At 50.7% G+C, this 23577-nt stretch overlaps 1 protein-coding gene across 1 annotated transcript in view; it reads right to left on the reverse strand.

The window, feature by feature from the left end:
• Myo10A (unconventional myosin 10A) overlaps positions 1–23577 on the reverse strand; it is a 132401-nt gene that overhangs the window by 21818 nt on the left and 87006 nt on the right. Inside the window, exons 24-38 of the mRNA XM_075701573.1 lie at positions 22405–23357; positions 22150–22264; positions 21284–21358; positions 21126–21196; positions 20804–20911; positions 18942–19395; positions 16871–17154; positions 14885–15250; positions 13672–14032; positions 12183–12343; positions 9575–9710; positions 7861–8083; positions 6704–6797; positions 4975–5025; positions 3694–3814 (exon numbers count right to left, since the gene is read on the reverse strand). Of these exons, the coding sequence (XP_075557688.1) occupies positions 3694–3814; positions 4975–5025; positions 6704–6797; positions 7861–8083; positions 9575–9710; positions 12183–12343; positions 13672–14032; positions 14885–15250; positions 16871–17154; positions 18942–19395; positions 20804–20911; positions 21126–21196; positions 21284–21358; positions 22150–22264; positions 22405–23357 (3573 nt within the window). The remainder of the gene's footprint in view (positions 1–3693; positions 3815–4974; positions 5026–6703; positions 6798–7860; positions 8084–9574; positions 9711–12182; positions 12344–13671; positions 14033–14884; positions 15251–16870; positions 17155–18941; positions 19396–20803; positions 20912–21125; positions 21197–21283; positions 21359–22149; positions 22265–22404; positions 23358–23577) is intronic.

Raw genomic sequence — 23577 nt, forward strand, 5'->3', positions numbered from 1 at the left:
GCGGCCGTGACGCGTCGGCCATTGTGCCTGAGCCCTGAACCGAGCGCTCGCGTCGGTTCCCTTCCACGGTTCGCCCCGCACATCGGGGCGTGTCGTACACGCGAGCGCAGGTCAAGCCGAACGTCGCCGCGGCGCCGGCAGACAGACAGACGGACACGCAGTGCGGCCGCGAAAGCCTTCTCCGCCAGATGGAGTTAGGCGACGGCACCTTAGTGACGTAACGGAGACGTACAAAAGCAATGTTCGCAATACGGGATCAGAAAATTTGGTTGTAGGAGTTCACAGTGTTTGTTTTTTTTTCTTCTTTTTTAACCTAGGTAGGTCATTAGGCAGTGTAATAGCAAGAGCACAATGGTGCAACCCGCCGCCCCGTTCCAAAGGGGACGCTCATAACATCCACCCATCCTTCCATCCGTAAGTATACTGCGACTTCTGCTAGAGTTGCGGCCCCCTGAGTCCCAACCTAGCCCCTCGGCCAGCCTGGCTCCGCCATTCCCTCCCCCATTTCGATCAAATAAAGTTTGTTTTCCCTCCTCATCCACAAGTATTAATGAATAACTAAGACAGGGCGACTACGAACGGATGTTAGAGTTCTACAAGACGACTAAAGAAGACGGCCGAGGCCGACCTGCTGAGGGTGCTCTGAAAGAGCCAGACTAGGCCACCGTTTAATGTATTTTCGCAGTGTTAATGAGGGTTTAGAAGAAATTAACATTCTTGCGATCTCTAGCTCTGAGAAATTTGACCAAGAACGGTGCAGCGGTAAGCGCAAACAATATTAAAGAAAACGTTCCACGAGATGTGCACGTGCCTCAGTGTAGTGAACTTGAATATATTGAACCCGGATAAAGCGAATTCTTTTGCATTTATAACAGGCGAGACTTATTGTTTGAAACATATGTGAAATAACTGTGCCAGTACAAACTGTTCCCCCTCGAGCAATACGAATGGGAACAAACAAATTGATTTAAAGGAGACATACTGGCTAAAGAACACTTCCCGCCTTAAACGTATTCGGTGACGCTTAGGTGTTCAACACAAGAACTGCTTGTTACAATTTAACATGTCAGATTCGAGACTACTGATCACGAGTAACCGTGGCTTACAAATGAATGCCACGATCCCTCTCATATCGCTCACGACTGTACGCCCTTGCAATTTTTGTTAACCACAACACGCGTGCGTCGACCTAAATTCGTTGTAACGAACGCGTCTCGAAAACTCGCTTAAATTCGGTACAGGTGCGTTTGAGTTTCTCGAATTACCTGATATATCTATATAATAAGAAGCCAACAAACAGTGACACTAAGGATAACATAGGGGAAATTACTTGTGTTTAATAAATGAAATAAAGAAATGCTAAATGAATGGAAATAAAAGTGGATGAAAAAACAACTTGCCGCAGGTGGGAACCGAACCCACAACGTTGTGGGTTCGGTTCCCACCTGCGGCAAGTTGTTTTTTTCATCCGCTTTAATTTCCATTAATGTATCGTTTTTTTTATTTCATTTATTAGGCACAAGTAATTTCCCCTATGTTGTCCTTCGTGTCAGTGTTTGTTGGCTTCTTATGACTAATAAAAATTGGGCCCCTCGGTTAACCCCCTTTCTTCTCGTTTACTGATATATCTAAGTATTTTAGCGCATAAGCCTGTGTTATCAATGGGTTTGACTGCCGAGCATACCTCCGAGTTCGCACCGGCGAAAGAGGCGTCAATGACGGACGTCACGTGTGTAATGTTCACGTGACGTCATGGACGCCGCCTGTCACCGTGCAAGTGCCTAAACATCGCGGCCCCGATGACATCAGTGCACCACATTATCACGCGTACGCCGTTTTCTCACGGCGGCCATGATACAGTGATAATACAGCGATAATCCGGCGGAGCTCTGTGCTACAGTTCATATGGTTCCATTAGTACATGATGCACTTTTCTCTGCGTTTCGTCTCTGTCGCGCTGTCACATACGAAAATAGATAATCCGGCGATGGATTATATCGCCGTCGTCGATTTGCCACTCGGCACAAGATGCGCCAGTCATACCGTCACGTTCATTGTTCGCGCAGTATCGTGACGTGCTAATGTCCAAAGATGGCGGCCACGATGCATCATACGGAGATATGCACTGACGTCATCGCGGTCGCCATATACTGTTGTACAGCCGGGGCGACGCAGCGCTAAACGTTATCTAGATCTGCTTATCGCCGGCAGCACAGTGGAAGCTGTGAACGGAACTGGAAAATGGCGTGCGTGACGTCATGCGAGTACTCCGCATGGACTTTCTGTGGGCCATAAAAACGAAAGGCTGTTGCCAAGGGTTAGCCATATACCATATACTTCACGCGCAATATCGAGAACACGATGAACACGACGAACTTCATGAACAGATCTGTGCTGATAGCTTTCGGCATTTGGAATAACTGCGCGCCAACATTCATGTTTGAAGTACATCTGTGGTTATCTGTGCAGCCATTATGCGGAATATTCCGCTTCCTCTCAACAGGGAGTATTATGTGGGAAACGAAAAGTAAAGAATCGAACACGTGTATTCATGTTTGTGGGGGCAGTATACAGAACACACACACACACACACACACACACACACACACACACACACACACACACACATATATATATATATATATATATATATATATATATATATATATATATATATATATAAACTAAGCTTCGGTAATGCGAATGTTGTGGTTTCGATCGCACTTGCGGCAAGTTGTTTTATCGTACACTTTCATTTCCCTTTGATTTACAATGTCTACTCCTCCAAGTAAATCTTCCCCTATATGCTTTCTGGCTTCGTATGGTTGCGATAGAAGAAAAACCGCGCCCCTCGGTGCTGCTTCTATGCTATGCGAACCCTTTCCTGTGGTACATTGCATGTCAAATTAGATGAGGGCATCAATTTCACCGTTTAAAGTACATAATTCGCTTGGCTATACGTGAAGATTTTCTTGTATTTTTCATCTCGAATTCTACAAAAGCGCAGGGGGTGCCGTATTTCCCGCCGAAACGCCTCCACTAGATTGCCGCCGGAATGCATTAGAGTTGGGCCTTAAACGAACGTATACCAACTATACGCGAGCACTGCTTTCTTAACAAGTTTCATATCTCGAATTTTTCAGAAGCAAGGGCCGCTTATCCGCTGAAAAAAAATGACACATTTCGAGATCGAGGCTACACTCACATCTGCCGCTGAAATACGCGCCTTACCGCGCGCTTCACACGCATGCCGCTGCCGAGAAGCCATGCGCAACAGCACGCGCTAGTTTATTATTTTTTTTTCTGTCGACGAACTCGCCCATTGTATTTCGCCGAACGCAAAAGTACTACGACTGCACGCAATTACGCGATCCACGGTGAAAGGAAAAAGAAGAAAAAAAATTATAAAACGTGGGAAACTGCGAACGCCGCAAGATGACCGACCGACTGACCCGCCACTCCGGATACACAATGGCCACGAGATAAAAGAAGACAACAATAACAGAACGAAATACAAAGGCGATCCTCTTCTCGCTTTCTTACACGCCGTTAAGTACCGCCGCCATCGTCGGGCGCTATTACGTATACCATAGCGATCATCATCATCACTCCCTAGCGAGACCCCCGAGGAGAGCAAGAGGGAAAGAGCTTTCTCGCTGGAAGCACACACAAACACGCGAAACTGCGGCTGACCTTTGTCGAGTCCGGCGCAGCGTTGCTTGATGAGCCGGATGAGCTCTCCCTCGCGGAAGCTGAGCAGCGTGGACTCGGTCGTCACGTAGTCGGCCACCGCTTGCACGTACTCCGGCACTTCCTGCGCGGGCGAGCGAGGGAACGGGCGCTCGCAAGCACGAACGAAAGGGGACCACACTGCAGCACGACGCCCACCGCAATGACCACGACGGCGCGATGGCGATAGAGCGGCGGCGACAGCCACACACGCGCGCGGACGGACAGGGCGACAAGCGCGCACGCCCCACGTGATTAAGTTTGAAGTCACGTGACACGAATCGCGCGCGCGCGCGAACACACGCGCTCTGGTCTTTCTGTTTCTTTTTTTTTTTTTGCGCCACATTCTCTCCATTCGCTCAATGCGATAGACAGATGCAGAGCGCCGTTGCGAAAACTGTAAAGGGCCTAGTTGATTCAATGGAGGGAAAGCGAACCGCGGTCGCGCTTGCCCTAACGTGATTGGTCAGAATTGCGCTCTCGCTGACGAAAGCCCGATTCCGACCAATCACGCGAGGGAAAGCGGACGGTTCGTTTGGCCACACGTTACCGCGATTGCGTAGCAACATGGCGGCGGCGAGACTAGCGCAGACGGCCTATTTCAATCCGAATTGGCTTTTGCCACTTCACCGTCGTGACGGGAACAAATAGTTTGTAAAACGAGCCATTATAGTTGGTTCCATCTCGCGTTACGGTCAAAGCACTAGGAATGCTTTATCGTCATTTTCGAGACAACCTGGTTGTTTTGACGCTGCTAGGCCTTGAGAGACGGTAGTGAGTCGTGAGTGTGTGTCGATTTCCGCCTCGCAGACGGCGCCATATCATTAGTGTTAGCGACGCCGCTAAAGCCATTCCCTGCAGAGTAGCACGGAGGCGAATATACGCTACAGCTAACCGCTCCACTTTTCAATAAAGAGCGTACTCCCTCTCTCTCACTAAACGCGCAATCCATCAGTGCGTCATTATTAATTTGATTCTACGTACTGTAGCACGATGCGCGACGAGGGTAAGTTAATTTCTTGGCGCGTCTACCGTGGACAAGCGGTGCACATGCGTGGGTTTCGGTAGCCGCGCTGCAGGGGACGCGCTTTGTATGTGCCCGACGAGTTCCGTTAGGTTAGTCGACTCCGACACCCCGTCACACTCGCGACCCACGAATCGCGTTGCAAAATTATTGGTTTTCCAAGTTTCCAAAAGAATGCAGGATTTTTTTTTAGAAATGGACGCTCGGAAACCGTGGCTCACCTGAGTGCCTTCCATGACGAAGCGGCGCACCAACGCTTGAATGTGGCCAGCCTTTAACGACACGGGGGAAGAAAAAAAAAAAGAGAAAGAAACGACAAGACGTTTCATTAGATCGCAGCAAGTGAAGTTCATCAACATGTCAAGCGTGTTATATACAGTGTGAATATATGATGTGGATATATACACAGCGCGAAAACACGGTACGCACGCTTTGTCCGCCTGAGTCAACTTTCGCTCATTTTTTCTTTTTTGCGCTGCGCAGTTACATCAAGAAGTCGTACGACTTCGACCAAGCTTCTGCCCGCGATTCTAAGTGCGAATCGCTCACAAAGGGCCGTATTATCAAACTAGTGCGGGGAATGCAGCGAGAAGGAGGAGCGAGAAATGGGGCTGATCTGAACGGCTTCTACGGAGAGCAATTATATTCGAGTTTCATTCATTAAAATGCACTAAAGAGAGCAGAAAAAATATTTTCTCCGTTTTAGTAAATTACCCTGCCACAATACCAATAAAAACGCCACCCTTAATTGCCGTGGTGCGAAGAGGTTTGGTAAGCCAGCAAGGACTTAAATACGAAAGGCGTGTGGCGCCGCCACTTTCAATTTCTAGCACCAGCTCTTTGATTTTGATAACTCTTACTCGGACCTCGTAAATTCTTTACAGGTAATGATAAAGTGCACTGTATTCTAAAGCATAGAGCGAAAGACTGAACTTAGCGAGTATTTAAGTTTTTACAGAGCCACAACTGCCCGAACAAGAAAAAAAAATCTACTTTGAGATCCGTGACGTCACATTGGTCGTCGCAGGGGTTTCGATGCGAAATAAAAAAGATGCAACTTTGATATTCGTTCTTCCTTTTCATAATTAGCCTTGTGCCACGAAATTCAAGAGAATAAAATTTCGCAACATTACCTTGTCAATATAAAGTGATTTAATGTTTCTCTGTGGTGTCCTGTAAAGCTTTGATATTGTTCCTGACGCCGTGCCGAACATACATACATACATACATACATACATACATACATACATACATACATACATACATACATACATACATACATACATACATACATACATACATACATACATACATACATACATACATACATACATACATACATACATACACACAGACACGTACAGGCGGCATGCGTGTACTCGATATCTGCCTGCATTCCGGTATATCTGTGGATAATGACTCGCACGATAGCCTTTTCCGCAAGTGCTTGCCTAGCATAAACGACACCTTATGCCCTACATTAGTGTGCTCGGTGAGAGAATGATGCTATCTGAGTAAGCAAGTGAACGTAAATGTATTTCTGAAGAGTCTCATCTAATTGAAACAGCCCTTGCACTTCACACAGGCTGTTCGCGCCCAAATGAAGTGGAGGTGTTCCCGGACCAACCAGCAAGGTTAAGGTACAGCTTAAGTTGACCACAAACTAAATTATGGGTTTTTACTTGTCAAAAGCACTTTCTGATTATGAGGCACGCCGTAGTGGGGGACTCCGGAAATTTTGACCACCTGGGATTCTTTAACGTGCACCTAAATCTAAGTACATGGGTATTTTCGCATTTCACCCCCATCGGAATGCGGCCGCCGTGGCTGGAATTCGATTCCGCGACCTCGTGCTTAGCAGCCTAACACCATAGCCACTAAGAAACCACGGCGGGTTGACCACAAACTAACATCTCAGCACGGGGTCTATGGAGGCCACGCTGTTAGTACCTTCGGCGAGTAGATAGTCATCCACCCTCCGTGCCTGAGGAGCAGCTGGAGGGTCCGCGGTCTGGCAGCACTCACGTCGGCGATATCTTCGAATCTGAAACACGTGACCAGTAAAAGAAAGGAATACAGTGTTCTTTAGCAGTTCTTCAACATGACCTGCCGGTCACATAGTTCGCAGTTCACAAGCCAGTTCAACTTAGAGTCAAGAAATAGTAGAGAGCTTAAGCTTGTCCGCAAAGAAGTAACCTTCATGGAATACGGGATTATCGCAAACTTTACCTTCAGAAACAACGCTAGTAGCGACATCATCTGACGCTTTGCCCAACCACAACGCGTCAGACACGTTTTCGTGTAACTCGGGTATTCATGTCAAAGAACAGTTTTAGGAAAGGTCGCATGTTAACGAATATGCCACTGCCGACACTTTACGTCAGCAGCCAAGTAGAATGCAGTACACCAGCCTAGGCGCGCACGTTTACATCTTCAGCAACCATGTATTCCGCTTAGGACAGACAATACGTGAAACTTCGTTAAACTTAGTGAAGCGTTCGTGTTGTCATACTTTCGTTTGTTATCCCTGTACCGTTCGCGGTCTTCTTTATTTTTTCGCTATACAGAAGAGAAGCCCCGGACTGGAGCCAAGCCTTCGAGATGGGGACACGTCTCCCGTCAAGGCAGCAATAAGTTGTCCCGACGAAGTAGATAGCCTCCTTGCTGAAAACTTGCCTCCAGCTTGAGCCCCGAGGCTTCCGGTGCCAAACCTTTGAGATGGGGACACGGCTTCGTCAGGGCAGCAACAAGTTGTCCTGACGAAGACTGTAGTCTCCTTGCTGAAAACTTGGCTCCAGCTTGAGCCCCGAGGTTCCCGGAGCGAAACCTTTGAGATGGGGACACGTCTTCGTCAGGGCAGCAACAAGTTGTCCCGACGAAGTCGATAGTCTCCTTGCTGAAAACTTGGCTCCAGCTTGAGCCCCGAGGCTTCCGGAGCCAAACCTTCGAGATGGGGACACGTCTTCGTCAGGGCAGCAACAAGTTGTCCTGACGAAGACTGTAGTCTCCTTGCTGAAAACGTTGGCTTGATCCCCGAGGCTTCCCTCGCTCGACCCTCGCTGCGAGGGCTCGAAAAAAAAAAGGAAACTCCCTGCGCTGCTCCTTACCGGACGGTTTCCAGCACGCGAAGCTGTCCCGGCGGGTCCCTCTTGACGAGCCGTAGTCCCGAGTGCGCCACCGCGACCATGTGCACGTCGGGCAGCTGCCGGCCGCCGGACGCCGGGAACATGCGGCTGAAGTAGAGGGGCAGCTCGCGCGCCGCGTCTACGACGCTGCGCTGAGCCTGCACGGGGGTCCGGGTCTCCGCCGAGGGGCTCACGCCCAGAGAGTCTGCGAATTGCGCGTAAAACGTGATCAACAACAACAACAAGAACAGAAAGAGAGAGGAGAAACAGAGGGTACAGAGGCGGTGAATTCAAAGGAGTGAAGGAAAGAAGGTGAGAGAAAGGAGGAAAAGAAGGAACGAGAGAATCGTTATTGAAAGCGAGTCGCTTTGTGCTTGCTCGCAAACAGACGTCGCGGGCAGCAGGACGGAGCGGGTAAGCGGATGGCATGGCGCATGTTCACGCGGTGCTGGTTCGTCGAGAAGACCACTTGTCAAAAAGCGTCCCTCTGGCTGTATTCTGGGCGACCCTTGAAGGAGTACTGACACGACTGTTTCGACGTTTTGTTATTATTATTATCATTATTATTATTATTTGTGTTAAATGACGGTAGAGGACTTCGAAACCACAGAAAAAGATACCGAAAAGCATCCGAGAGCCTTAAATAATTTACCACAATAGTTTTTCAGTGGACAGTTTCGTTTTTTTCCCCCAGGAGGTGCCTTGTGCGTAATGACGCCACGGCGCAGAACCTAGTCACGTGGGAGCAGGGCATCGCGACATTCGGGTACTCGTTCCGATTTTCTTCGCGGTCTGTCATGCTGCTGCATCGGGCCTCGAAATGAGCAGCAGCACAGCAGACCGCACACAGCGAGCCGGAGCTGGCGCCAAAGTGTCGCGATGCCCTGCTTCCACGTGACCGCGTTCTGCGTCGTGACGTCTCGATGCATACACCTTCTGAAAACAAGAAAGCCAAACGGAAATTCTTTCGTAGAGAAGCCCATTATAACAAATCATTTAGGACACTCTAACGCTCGCTAGTATTTTCTCTGGATTTTCGAGTTCGTGGACCATCACTCACCGCAAGACAGAAAGATGGTATATCGAAAGAGTCGTGTTAGTATTCTTTTAACAGGAACATATAGCAGGGCGGCCGAATCAGGCTAGTCTAAAATTCGTCTTAGTAAACAAGACAGCGCAAAGGGTGGTCAAGGACGTAAAGGGGACGAAGGCATGGAGCTCGTCTTCGTCCCGTTTACGTGGTTTTCCGCGTTTGCGCTGTTCACTTACGTAATGGAACGACCGCGCGTTTTTCAGCTGATTTGGGGGAATGGCATTTTGCAAGGCCGTGTGCTATATGTAGTCTGGCGGTTTCTGTCAAGGACAGAACTTCACCGTACGGCGAGGCTTCAAGTTTCTTCCCCCGCTCCATTATGTTCCCCAATATGAATGACCATACAAAAATTTGAATCTTTAGTGAATTAGCTTTTAAAGAATTAGTGAACCTTAGTGAAATTTAGTGAATTAGCTGCCAGAACGCCACGATTCACTGCGCAAATGATTTCCGCCTTCTCCGGAAACCCACCTGAAGAAGGCGGAAAAGAACTATCTGTGACGGGCTAGTTCGAGAAGAAATGCATTCGACAAAAAAGAAGAAAAAAAAATTAAGAGCTGGCACGGAGTTGTCTTGGACGGTAGTTCGAATCCCGTGTCTCACCGCATAGAGTACGCAACCTGGCCGCTTCGTCCTCACGCAGCCTGATGCAAGTCGGCCCGAAGGCGTCAGCCACCACTTGACAGAAGACCAGGTGCAGGGCCTGAGGTTCCTGCAACTGCTCACCGGGTTGGAACACCTGCCAGGAGGGTGCGGGTGCGATACAAAAGAAAAAAAAATGGAGTGAAATCTCCTTACAAGGAGGTCGACATTACACAGCATAATAGGTTGTCTTTTATTTTTTTTCTTTTTACATCGACTACGCAGAAAAAGAAAACGGATTGCATGTGGCGGTAGCACGGTTCTAATCCTCGAACTTGATCGCTTGAGGAAGCGGTCGTTGTACTTGCAGAGTAACTCGAAATGCATAACTGACTCACTAATTACGTTACCGGCGCGTACTAAAATTTAAGAAATGTAGCCCATAAGCTTTTGAAAGGTGCGTGCACTTCTTAAAAGGAATTCTGAAGATGGCACTGGTTTTCTGATATTTGCCGTCAAACTTGCGTTAAAAATGCACGGTTGTTCCGCGCACCTTTCCACCAAAACACTGTTTTACGCACTAACGCCAGTGTATGCCGTCGTGCACTTTGCGAATTGAAATCTCGAAATTGGGGCTATGTTCCCAGGATTAGCTCCGAGTGAACACGCCTAGCGAACTGACCGGCTGCAATTCGTAAATCGAAATATGTGCACCGTAATTGGTGAAATTTGCGAAGCGAAAAATTCGTGACTGTTCGATTACGTATACGGAATTTCTTTTTGTCCAAGTGATGCTCACCGAGTCGAGCAAACCAGTTCAGGGCTTACAATTGTGCTATGTAACATGAGCCAATTTATGAAAATTCTCCACAGTATAAAAATATACCCATTGTATAATTACAGGGTGCCCCAACTGTCGCGCACACAGATTTAAAGAATGCGCAAATGCCACGTTGCTGGACAGAACCAAGGTAATGTTGCTTTCCGTCGCTTGGAGATACTCAGAGTGTATTTCGCGTTCCGCCTGATTGCATAATTAGTCTTAATTAATCAACTTCTCCCATATTATAATTACACGAAAAGTGTCAATGAGAAGAATTGTTGAGCAACATTAAAAACTGCCGATACAGCTTTCTGTTGCTCAATACGCGTTACATAAAAGTACTTTTCCGAGGGCGAGATAAGCGGGCTTCTTCGAGAAAAGAAACGCAAGAGAGTCATATGACGATTATTGTTGTGGGGCAAAGATACGTCCCGAAGGATTTGAAGTGTTTTTTGGAGTGCATAAGGAGTGTAATGGGTGCCTTCATCACCCTTTTCTGTGACGGCATCGTGAGTTCGACGTTCCAACAAAATGGTCTGTTCCCAAAAAAAGTGTTCCGCCATCAACGTGAGAGCAGGAGCACAGTCACGAACGGCCCTTTCTTCGTAGATTACACGTCGCTTTTAGGGGCCCCCAGTGTAAGTGTCAGCGCATACCCGTCTACCCGCAAGCATTGTCCACATCGATATTGATTATTTATTGGAGGCTTGAGACGCCTCTTCTTTATGATGCGTAGGAGTACCTTCTTGGCGTTCACAAGTGTTTTATTTTGATGTTCTTTAGGCATACAGTGTGAATATGCGCGTGCACATCAATTACCTTTCTGCTTTTGTTTTGTACATTGATGGTGCTAATTATGGCTCTAATAAGTTCTTCTTTGCGCCTTCACCTATTGTAATGCTAATGTGGCGAAATGTAGGTCAGAACGAAATATATATTTTTTTAAATTAAGAAAGCGGGATAAACGGCTTGCGAGAGCCACAGAAGCGAGATAATGATCGAACTTTGCAACCGAGAAGAGGTATATATGTTGGTTACAGGAGATAACCATCTCGTGACGTTTAGCTTCGCTGGTGCTACAATGGAGCAGAAAGAAAGAAAGAAAGAAAGAAAGAAAGAAAGAAAGAAAGAAAGAAAGAAAGAATCAATGGCGTCGGCACTGTGTACGTTTTCAAAACGAATGCTTCTAACATATGTCTAATCAATGTTATGGCACTAAGCTTGCTTTCGCGTAGATGCATGGCCTCTGAGATCAACAGCGTGCACGCGCCACCCGATGTGGCCGTGGCAGAGGCCAAGAATAACAGTCCACACTGAGCACGTGCAGGTATATTAATAGTTACCAAATAACCAAATGAATTGGGCACGAGTTGTCCAAGTTGCACGAATACCCTCCGACTCGACGATCGTGCCGACACAGCATGCGCCATGCATCCGCCGGATGTGCCGTCATCAAAAGTTGAAATGAGATCAGGAAATAACTTATCAGAGCGCCAGTTGCGGCGTCATCACATGAAAGTGCGACGTTGAATAACTACGTTAGCCTGTTTCTAAGCGCGGAGTAGTCCCACGTGTATACGCTTTGGAGTCTGAATTAAACCGCTGTTACAGGTGAACACACAGGTGAACCGTGTTTGAATTCGAATTCGTGCCGATAGTACGTGCGCACGGAATACACGGATATTGCGAAATCCCTGTTATTGCGACAGCTCGCGCGAAGCGCGACGGTTCGCGCGTGTACGTCTGCCACGAAGAGCGCTAATAATGCCGATTTCCTTCGTTGTAAATGAGAAGGCTTGCACGCACCTCTTTGCGTATCCTCAGTCTCCACTCGACCTTGGTGTAGGTGATGTAGGGGGCGCTGCTGGGCGGGTACAGGCGCGTCTTCAAGTTATCCCTGGTGCGCACCACCGGTGCGGGAGGAGGGGCTTCGTCCACCGGCTGCAGGAACTCGGCGCAGTCCTCAACTGCGCAAGAAAAGTACAAGGCCGTGACGTTTCGAACAGCGTCGTCGTATAGACGTCCAGGCCGCTAAAGCGCAACGATTCTCTTCCAGTCGTTTCCCTCTCCGTGATTCGTCAGTGGTTCAAGCTGCGATCCGCTTACGTCATCGTCACGATTGGCCGGTCGAGGGCGGTGATCGTGCTCTCTAGATTCAGGGGGAACGAGTGTTATATATTCGTCTAAAATCCCGTCAGACAATGTAAACTTTGTCTACCCGTGATGTAATCTTTACTGTAGTGCACAATCTGTGGAGCTGCAGCCATTACGAACTCGTAAAGTTAGGAAGTTTTAGCGTGTCATTATCCCACAAACATGTTGTACAGCTTACGCCGAACCCACAGCACACAGCAATTTGAAGACGCGGCTTTGCACAACACTTCATCGCCATGAAGTTGTGCACTAGGACACGCTTTACGCAAATAAACAAAAAAGATTCTCAATCTCGGCTCGCCAAATCTCCCCAATCTTTCGCGGCGCGTAACCCACTCCGAATAGTACCCGACGAAGCAGCACGATATCACGCTCAATGGCCTCGCGCTTGCTGCAGCTCATCCCGTGGATAAGATTCGCTAAAACTCTTTATACCCCAATCGCGGCTCACTTCAAACTACCCAATTTTTCAAAGCGAACACGCTAATCCGGCGATAATCACGGAGGCACCCATGGTGTCTCTCACACTAGATGGCTTCGGCCTTGCTACTACCCATGCCGTTAAGCAGCTTCTGTATGTCTATCGCTAAATCGCAGTTCACTAAAGCTCCCAAATATTTCACCATGCGCATAACGCCCCGTCGGCACCCGCCGTGGTAGTGACGATGTCAAACTCGATAGCCTCGGCTGTTCCTCTGCCCCTCACGTGGAGCAGCTTCTCTAAAACTCTCTATTGCTCAATCACGGCTCAAAAAGCTGTGAAATGTTTTATCCTACATAACTCCCTCCGGCGTTAATCGCGGCGGCACCTACGGTGCCTCACACACACGATAGCCTCGGCCTTGCTGCTACATATCCCGTTAAGCAGCTTCTGTAAGTATGTCTATCGCGGCTCACTAAAGCTCCCTAACATGTCATCCCGCACACAACGCTAGGACGGCACCCGCCATGTCAGTGCCTCGAGCAGCTTGTCTGAAACTCACACTCGATGGCCGCGGCCTTGCTGCTATATATCCCGTTAAGCAGCTTCTGTAAATATGTCTATCACGGCTCACCAAAGCTCCCTAACATATCATCACGCACATAACTCTAGGACCGCAGCCGCCATGGCAGTGCCTCGAGCGGCTTGTCCGAAACTCACACTCGATGGCCTCGGCCTTGCTGCTACCCATGCCGTCGAGCAGCTTCTCCGTGTGAAGAGTCATCGGGTGGCGTGGCTCCCGGTGACGGGGCACCACTGGTGTGGTGGGCATGCAGACGCTGCTCGACGCTGCCACTGACGACGCGCCCGACTGACCGGATCCGCCCCGCGGTGGAAGCTGCTGCTGTTGAAGGATCGACTGCTGTTGCTGCTGTTGCTGCTGCTGCTGATGTTGAGGCGGTGGAGGAGGCGGGCCCAAGCCGGCTCGGTCGGAAGCCCGGGGAGGTCGCGACGACGCCATTTCTCGCATGTCTCGCATGTCTCGCATGTCTCGGACGTCTCGCATGTCTCGCATCGGGAGCTGCGAGAGACGACAATATGAGACCGAGCGCGAGATAAGTGTTGGAAGCAGTAACATGTTTCGGGTTCCTCCAGGGGTACACTGCTCTATAGGGTTCCCTACTAAATTTACTAGGAGCAATCCCGCGCTGCGATTGTTCGGCTACCATGGGAATACCGGGCAGTGCGTGGATTTGTCTGATATTTGTGCTTGTGGCTTGATTCCGTACGCTTTACCTTCCTCTATTTTCCAAAGTTTCCAAGCAATGATATTCTTCTAACGCATGAAGGCTCTGCACAGCTGCGTAATCATTGCAAAATTTTGAATTGAACACGAAATAATTTGACGAATATAATCAATTTGAAGAGTTACAATGTCTTTCGAAGCCAGAAAGAGTACGTTCGCGCAAATTTTTACTAACCATCATTCCCACGTTTGGTTGTTCATGTTCAGCTACCACTTGAAAAAAGGCGTTATCGCTTTGGGATGCGCGACAAAGGACCACGGTAATATTTTCCCTTGAATTCGCTATTTTTCGAGTTCGTATTTGATTGCACCCCACGAAGATGACGTGTCGTTCAATACGTCCTTCCTGGTTGGGCTAAATAGGATATAAAGTTGGGCGAGTTGGTACGGTAACATGATCTTGGATTGTAGCGCGAAGTGACACGGACAGAGACTAGCGCTCGTCCTGTCTGCTTATAGTCTCTGTCCGTGTCACTTCGCGCTACAATCCAAGATGATGGACTAAATAGTTTTAAGGAAGACACACGTGATCGTATACCGCGATGCTAGGAGTACACCCTATAGGGAAAAATCTCCGCTACAGGGACACACATACAAAAAGGGGTCCGCCAGAAGGAGAACACGAACCTGCGACCTCCTCTCCATCTTCTGGATCTTGGCCTTGACCAGGTTGTCGAGGCGGAAGGAGTGCGCCTCCGATGCCGCGTCCTGCCAGCCCAGCTGTCGCTCCAGGGCCAGCTTGCGCTCCTCGCGCAGCTTGCGGTTGTCGCCCCCAGGGGGCGTGGTGGGCGTCGGCGCCACGGGCAGCTCGTCCTCGCGGCGGCGCCGGCTGGACGCCCGCGAGCGCACGCTGTGGTCCATGGTGAGCTGCTCCAGCTTGGCCTTCATCTCGGAGCTGATGCGCAGCTTGCCCACGCTGCCCGGCCGGGTCTCGCCCTCGAAGGCCCGGATGATGGGCTCCTCGTCGCCGCCCCGGGTGCGCACGGACTCCGACTGCGGCAGGTGACAGGATTTGGGGACGTTGGTTCGGGTTAGGGTTAGTTTGGGTTGGTTATATGGCTTGGAGTTGGCTTCGCGAATGCCTACTCAGCACTAATAGGAATGGCTGACAGTCCTGCACGTGATGTTTGCGGATGCGAGGAGAACATTGAACACTTATTGCGCCATTGTCCTCAATTTCAAGCACAAAGTCGATCTTTGTCCAACACATTGGGGAAATTAGACGATCGTCCTCTGAGTGAACAGACGTTACTAGAGCACCGCACGACCGATCATCGGCTCAGAAGGCAGTGAAGGCGCTTTTATGCTTCCTCAGAACTTATGGTTTGCGCGAGTGGCTTTAACTCAAGTACTGCCCGTACACGCATCTACACCCTCTCTCTCTCCCTTCTCTCTCTCTTCCCCTTCTCACTTCCCCCAGCGTAGGGTAGCCAACCAGACTATTGACTGGTTAACATCCCTGCCTTCCTATATTATTCTATCTCTTTGGGTTGGTTTTTGCCGTTAACGAACGCCAGCGTTAACTGACTGACGCACGCGGGACTGACGGACGCACGTAGGAGCCGGAGAGAAATTGCTGCTCCGCGCGCGCGCTGGGCTGCGACGGAGAACGACGACGTCACTGTAGTGGCGCAGCTAATCCGACACCGCCCAGATAGCACGAGGCCTCTTCACTCCGATCCGCGACGTCATGTTAACTGGTCCGACTGCCATATAGAGCCTAATGGGGAAGCTCCCGAGTAGGACACAGTGATGTTTTTTTTAAAAAAAGGATCAGTGTTTAAAAGAATCACTCTAAAAAAAGTTCTGTTTGATGCATTTAAGCACAGAGGTAACTGCGGCGCCAATGTATTTCGGCATACACTCTGAAAACTATATATATATATATATATATATATGTGTGTGTGTGTGTGTGTGTGTGTGTGTAATTTGTGGAGTCCTGAGAATTTCTTCCAATGGATACGACCTGCGACCTCACCGTCTACAATTCGTAAATTGTAATATTGTAAAGTAATTAAAATAATTAATGCAATTTCATGGTAATTTTCAATTAGGCATTGTGATTTCTCGCAGATGTAGCGGCCACCTCAACGGGCAAATAATTTGAAGGGTTAGAGTTCTGCTGTTTGCACCGGCAATATTAAAAAATTGGTGCAGCTAAAGAAAAGCACCCTGTATATGACACCATGCTACCATGTATAATGCTATACAGTTATGCACGCCTGCCATGCAGGTACATGCCGGGGTTAAATTGGGAGATCAGACGCCCTGCTTTTATTCCTTACGAGTGCAGCGCAGACAGCTTCCCCCCTTCTCTTGATACCCATTATGCTACACTATAGCATAGACCACCACCGTGGTATAGAACACCGGCTACCTGCTCTGTGCGTTACGCAACCTGCCTATATGTTACCACTGATGGGATGATATTCCGGAGAGTGTGAAATGCCGCCACATTGCCAGCTATGACTGGCTCACAACGCGGCCAGGCCCCCTCCAAAGATTGGCTGAAGACGCAAACATGGCGGAATCTGACGGCAGTGTATACAGAGTGGTACACCTGCTGCGAATCTCAAGCTGACATGCCGCTCAGCGCAAACCGCAATCACTGACCTTGGGCGAGCCAGCCTCGGTGCCGCCGGCTTCCATGTCCTGTATCTCGGGAAAGTCGACGAGGTCCTCGTCTTCGTCGTCCAGGTCATCGAGGTCGTCCAGGTCGTCGCTGCTCGAGTCGTCCTGGAGGCCCGCCGCGCGCCGCTCCTCGCGTTCCTGGCGCCGAAGCCGCTTGAACTCGAGGAACGACGTCGGCTGGCCCGGCAGGCAGTTTCCGGACTCGTCGCGGGGTGGCGGCCAACGCCACTTGCCGATGCGCACCGTCTTGGCGCGACCGTAGACGTCTGCGCGATGGTCACGTGGCACCGATCGTATAAGACCACCCTCCCCCATATACGGCGCGCGAGCTGCCTCTGTCCGCCACGCGGACATAGAGAGACAGCGATAAAGATACACGCTTCAGTGACGTGCTTGAGATCTTAGCCTGGCTGTTCGCCTGACATCCTACTCTAGGTGCTGAGAGAGAGACAGAGAGCAAATGATAAATGAAAGGTAGGGAGGTTAACCAGGATTCAGCTCGGTTGCCTACCCTACACTGGGGAAAGGGAAAAGGGGACGGAAAGATTATAAGAAGAAGAGAAATTCCAGTGGGGATATCGTTCAGTCACTCAGTCCGCATCCCAGACGCTGACTCAATCCGGTAGCTAGGTGCTGGGTGAAGATTATGATGTATGCAGTGATAAACACCTGGCAGTACATGCAGCCACACACACACATACATATATATGCCCCATAGAGGCATTCACAAAGTTTGTTAAAGCTTGTGGCCCGCAAAAACGTCAGAAGCGCTTTCGTGGCGTGTACACGCGCAGGTGGTGTTTCGCCATGGGCCGAGGACGTGAAGCAGTTCCAAGCTCCAGTCCCGTTGCGGATGTAGCGCCGCCTTCAAGGACTGTCTCTCCGACACGTAGCGGCAGCAGTATTGCATAACATGTTGCAGCCACGCGGACAGTAGCGCGCAGCCACGGCCGGGCAAGCGGAGGAGACGCGCGCTCTCCTCCCCTTGCGCGCGCTTCATCCCCAACGTACAACACCGGGCTTGCGGGAAGACGGCGCGAATCAAGCCACCGTCCTTCTCGGCTCGCCACGCTTTCCCTCCCACTCGCAGCATGCGGCGCGCGGGGCACGATTGGAGCTTATCGCACTTTGACTTTAAAGGAACGTCACGGCGACGGCGACAAGAATTTGCCTGGAATGTTTATATTTATTTTTTATTATTTTTAAAATACTGTCAGCCTTACACAGGCCATTATGGGGAGTAGACGTGTAGATACACGTAGGAGTACCAATGCACAATGAATCAAACTATACATCAGCAATGACAACCGATACAACAGCGTCCGATACAACCGATACAAGAAACAGTTGCTATATATAATTGTTATCGCCCTAAAATAAAATTCAAGTGTCCGGTGGTGGGATCGAGCCTCTGACCACGAGCACAGTAGCCCCCATGCTCTACCTTTAGGCCGCGATCCGGTTGTTCATTATTGCCTGGCACATTATAACATTGCAGAACTCACTAAGTGTTTATGCACAGCAGCAACACATACGTAACATATGTATAAAATAACAAATGTGTAGAGACGTGAAAGAATTCATCTACATTATCTACATTAACCAACAGTGCGTGGCGTGTATCGTTTTTTTCACCTTAGACCTGTCGACTGACGCCCTTCATAGCAAAGCCATAAACAGGGTAACGACGGTCATTTAGGAGCCGGCGGTTCAAAGGTGATTTGACTGGATGAGATTATTTCATCGACTTGAGCGGCAGGCAGCTGGATTCCGTATAGCGAAATGTTAAGTTCTGAGTGAGAACGGTGGTCCCACGGTATATACACACGCTTGCTTTGAATGCCTAACTGCCCTGGACTGACCGATTTTAAGGTCGCACTTATGCCTATATTTCGGTCTACGCAGAGTACACCGAGATCTCCATGACATTTGTTATGCCATTGATCTTGCTTCTTTCCAGAGTCTCGTCCCGAAAACGCGCGCATCTACCGTCTCACGGACCCACGCACAAAGGGCGTGTAACGTGTGCAATGACCAAGACGAGGCCACTAACCCTGATACTTGGCCATGGTGGTCGGAGACATTGGCGGAGGGGGCGGAGGTGGCGGAGGAGGCGGCGGAGGGGGCGCGCCGGCCCCGCCGCCGGCTCCGCCGTCCGCCTTGAAGCGCAGCTCGCTGAGAACGCTGCCGAACGCGTCCCTGGGAGACGCCCGGGTCGCCGCTGTGACTCCTGCGAAATGTGACGACGGGTGCGCCGTGGTCGCCGCGATAGGGGTCGCCGCCGCCGCTGGCGCCAGAAGCCGTTGCTGCGCGGCTGCGGTCGGGTCGATGGTTGGGATGGACAGCGACAGAGGAGTGAGACCGGGAATCGTAGGGCTCAACAGCTGTTGTTGATGTTGCTGCTGTTGCTGCTGCTGGTGGTGGTGGCTCGGGTCGCTCGCGCTGGCGGCACGGGCTAAGAGGCCACCGCCCCCGCTGGTACCGGGTGGCGGAGAAGCCGCCGGAACCTGCGTCGCGTAGTTGCGGTCCGTTGAAATCAGCTGCCCACGCGGGCTTTAGCGACACATCGCTGCTTAGGTTGCTGCAGACAGCATAACGAGGTTCGAGACAGACACGTGGCTGACCAAAGTCGCGCGTTTATTGGAAGTGGGGGCTACCTGCAACGTATACTATGCCTTGATAACGGGGACGCAGGATGTGAAAGAGCTCTAAATGTGGAACACAAGCGAATCGGTTACCGCTCCCCTGAGAACTTACGACGAAGATGCTTGAGTGGACTGGCGCACCAATAAGAAGTAAAAAAGGAATCTTTTGATGGGGATCACTCCACCAATTTTAGGATCAACATCTGGAGTAATATAAGTTTCACCTCTCTCTGCTTAAATTGGCAAGGTGGAGGATGCTTCATCAAATGGAAAAACTGTCATTCACCAGACAATCTAGTTTACATTAGTATATAGCATAGCAGATAGACTGTATAGTGTATTATAGTATATAGTAGACGTGCTAGGTATATAGCACAGCTGTCCTGTGCCCGGCCGCGGAAGGGCGACTGCCAGCAAAAAGCGTCGAATGGTCAACGCTAGCACTGATATTGTCATCGCTTGGCACCAGTCTACAAGTGTACTCACACGAACACGCACTTGACGACGGCGACGCACCTACGGAAGCCAACTGAGAGTGGCCTGGGTGCTCCACATGGTAAGCTGAGACGCGCTAACCTTGGCCGATTGTGGCTGGCCGAACAAAGAGGGACTCGGCGTCGAAGCGCAGACAACGAACGCTTGTGTCCCAAACAATGAGGCGTCGAAAACAATGGAGGGCACTATATACCTATCGCGATGTGCGTAGTGGTTCATTCCTGTATGCTGTATCAGTTTATGAGCGTTTTCAAGTCAATCTCCGATTCGTTTAAGCGTTCTGGCCACATTAACATTTTGCAACTTATCGAAACAAAAGCTTTCTTTTCCTACTTCCCGAGGGTTCAGCGTGGATTGGCTAGTCGGTAGAGTTGTTGCCTGGTAGCCTCAGCGCGGGTTGAACGCAAGCCGTCGCTCATCAAAAAAAAAAAAAAAAAAAACATTCCGCGTCCGCTGGAGGGAATTGAACGAAGCTCACCAGTCGCGATAGCTCGACGCTCTAACTATTAGCCCGCAGGTACGGGGTTTCTAACGCACGCTTAACTCTCAGCTTTATCCATGTTCTCTCGTGGTAGCTAACGCCTTGAGGCAATGAAAACGCTCAATGTGCGTTAGTAAAGCGATAATACAAGCTTAGCGCCGAGTGTGATACCCCAAAATGCTTCTTTTACAGTCATTCAGAAATGTGCATGGGTTTGGCGTGATCTTTTTTCAGCTCACTTTCTTTTTCGCTGGGTGACATCTTGTAAACGCACTGTGACGAGAACCAGCTTACCACCGATGACTGGAGCAGCTGCTGAAGAGCGGCGCTCTGCTGCATCAGCTGCTGCTGTATCTGCAGGTTCTGCTGAACGGCGTTCGCGAGGAATGCTCGTTGCTGAAGCTGAGAAAAAAACAAGAGAAAGAAAGTTACGAGACAGCTTTATAGCTTAACTGTCAAAAAACAGAAAAAGACATCGTGTGGTTTTAAGTCAGCGACAGCTTGTACAGATTTATACCTGGTGAGGTTTTTACCATTGCTTTTCTTACAAAAAAACCTTAGGCTCGCCGAGGCCAAGTGTAAAGTGGAACAATGCATCGCCGAAAAGGCTTCGAACCTGCATCATGTGCTGCTGCAGAACCTGCTGCTGGATCAGTTGGGACGCATCCACAATCGGCACGGTCATGCCTGTTGAAGTAGAGAGAAGGCATTGTCAATGAAGCAACGGCCGTGTCAATCGTTCACCGTTCAGGTTGATTCGAACTGCGCGCTCACCCGAAACGTTGTACAGGGGCAGGTTGTAGAGGGACGCTGCATTCTGCTGGGCTCCGGACCCGCTGGCTGCGCTTCCTGCATCGATGCCAGAGTTGAGGTAAATAGAAGTGAGCATCCCACATTTGAACAGGTCGAAGGGTTCACAGGAAGACGAAGTCATGAAGTGACTGACAGCGAGCGAGAAAAGGGAGGCCTCAGCCTGGAGCGAACGTTTCGACCGAGAGACTTCCCGAGAAGAGGAGTTGCCGGCAAATGCATTGACGAAAACAGCCCCCCCCCCCCCCCGGTCGAAGCGTTCGTTCCAGGCTGAGGCTTCTACTGTGTGCCCAGCGGTGATCAGTTCCCACATTTGAGAAGCTAAACCAAAATAAACTGCATAACTTACCCTCGCATTCGGAAACACACCTTAACTTTAATGCTAAGGTTGACTTGATCTAAATGACGCCTTACACGTGAACGTGCCGAAGGCGCTCATTGCGTTTCCTTGGGCGCAATGACGACAGGTGTAGTTAAAATCAAATCGAGCATATGGTTCAAGTTAAGATGCATTTCTGAATGCGAAGGTTATAGAATTCTAAGAATAAAAGTCTAAGCTGCAGTTTTCGGTTCGGTGGTACTGTTACACTTTAAGGGTGCGACGTCATCCCGAACGGCTTATAATTATCTGATTATGCCAGTGGTGTGACTGGACGCAGAGGGAAACTGTGATGCAGTCTACTTAGTATGCCACTTCCGCAGAGGCATTAAAGTTGCATTAACCTAAATAACATTAACTTATTATACTACGTCCGGTGTAGTATACTAAGGCAGTAGAACAAATTCGAACCCAAGACACCGCCGCTGACTAGTGAAGCAGGGCCACCTACCGGCTGTCATGGGACCTGTTGAAGGGCTCTGCATGGCCTGAAAGCCAATCAGGGGTGAGACTAGTCCACTACCAAGTCCCAGGTTGGCGCCCATGGTCAGCGCCCCGCCGGCATTCTGCAAACATTTTCAAAGAACAGAGGAGGAGGGAGGTGGTGCGGGCGATAGATGTTAGGATGGGAGGAATATTGGTGGGATCAGGCGGCTGGAGGAGCCCCAGCCTCCTCCAGTAAGGGCACCAAAAACGGGCCGGGTACCTGCGCATCCATCGACGGTCCGTCTCCCTTGAGCGCCCTGGTCAGCAGCACCGGGTCCTGAAGCGAGCTCAGGCTATCGTCATCGCCGTCCCACGCGGAGTCGTCGCCTCGGAGCGACGCCGCCAGCGACCTCGCGTCGCTCAGCTCGTCGAGGCCGCCGTCCAGCAGGACCGGGTTGAACAGGTCGTCCAGGTACTGGTCCAGGTCGGACGTGTGCGACGGTATGCGCACGTTGCGCACGTGCGACGCCAGCGACGGCGCTTCGGACGTGTCCGACAGCGCCGAGCTGCGGGCGCAGTCGGACGACGTCCCGGCTGCTGCGGCTGCGGCCGCCGCGCGGCCGGCCAGCTGCGCCTTCGCCGTGTGCAAGTGGGGACCCTTGCGCCGTGCGGCCTGAACGGCTGAACCGCCGGAGTACTTGACGTAGCGCGTCGCGTCCGTCGTCCCGCTCCTGGCGTCCACTTGCGGGCTCTCGCTGCGGTCGGAGCCGGGACGACCGTTGAGCGGCGAGTCGAGCATCAGCTCGCTCGCGGTCTCGGAGGCCGACGGCGGGACCATGCTACCTCCGGTACTCCGGGAGAAGTACCGCTCGTTGAGCACCGACGCCGAGAGGCCCCACGACGTGCCTCCGTCGTCGTCGTCGTCGTCAGCGTCGTCGTGGTGGGACCGTCCCGAGGGCGTAGTGCCCGCGACGCCCGCGGCGTCGTCCAGGTCCGGTCGGTGGTGGACGGTGGCCACGCAGCGCTGCTGCGCCCCTCCGGCGGAGGTCGCGGCAGACTCGGCGCGGGCCAACTCGAAGTAGCGGCCGTTGAGGGCGCTTCGCTTGGAGAGGGCGCTGTCCGGGGGTCCTTCGTCCAGGAGGTCCTCCATGGAGCGAGACCGGGCGTGAGAGGAAGAGGCGACCGAGCGGCCACCCATGCGAGAATCGCGGCGGTCGAGGGAGCCGTCCGTACCTGGGGCGTGAAAAGGAGATTAAAATGAAGGAACAAGACGTGGGCAGCGCATGCACGATCAGAACAATACATACGCAGACAACTTTATTATAAATGGAGGACTGCAGCGAGGACTAACTGGTCAGCCACCCCGTCGTTAAGACCATCTATGCGAACTCTAGGGGGTTTGAAATGCAGCTATTGTTATCTAAACATTCAGGTGGTTCTTTCATGGGAAACG

The sequence above is a fragment of the Dermacentor variabilis genome, chromosome 8, assembly GCF_050947875.1.
Source record: "Dermacentor variabilis isolate Ectoservices chromosome 8, ASM5094787v1, whole genome shotgun sequence".
Taxonomy (NCBI): domain Eukaryota; kingdom Metazoa; phylum Arthropoda; class Arachnida; order Ixodida; family Ixodidae; genus Dermacentor; species Dermacentor variabilis.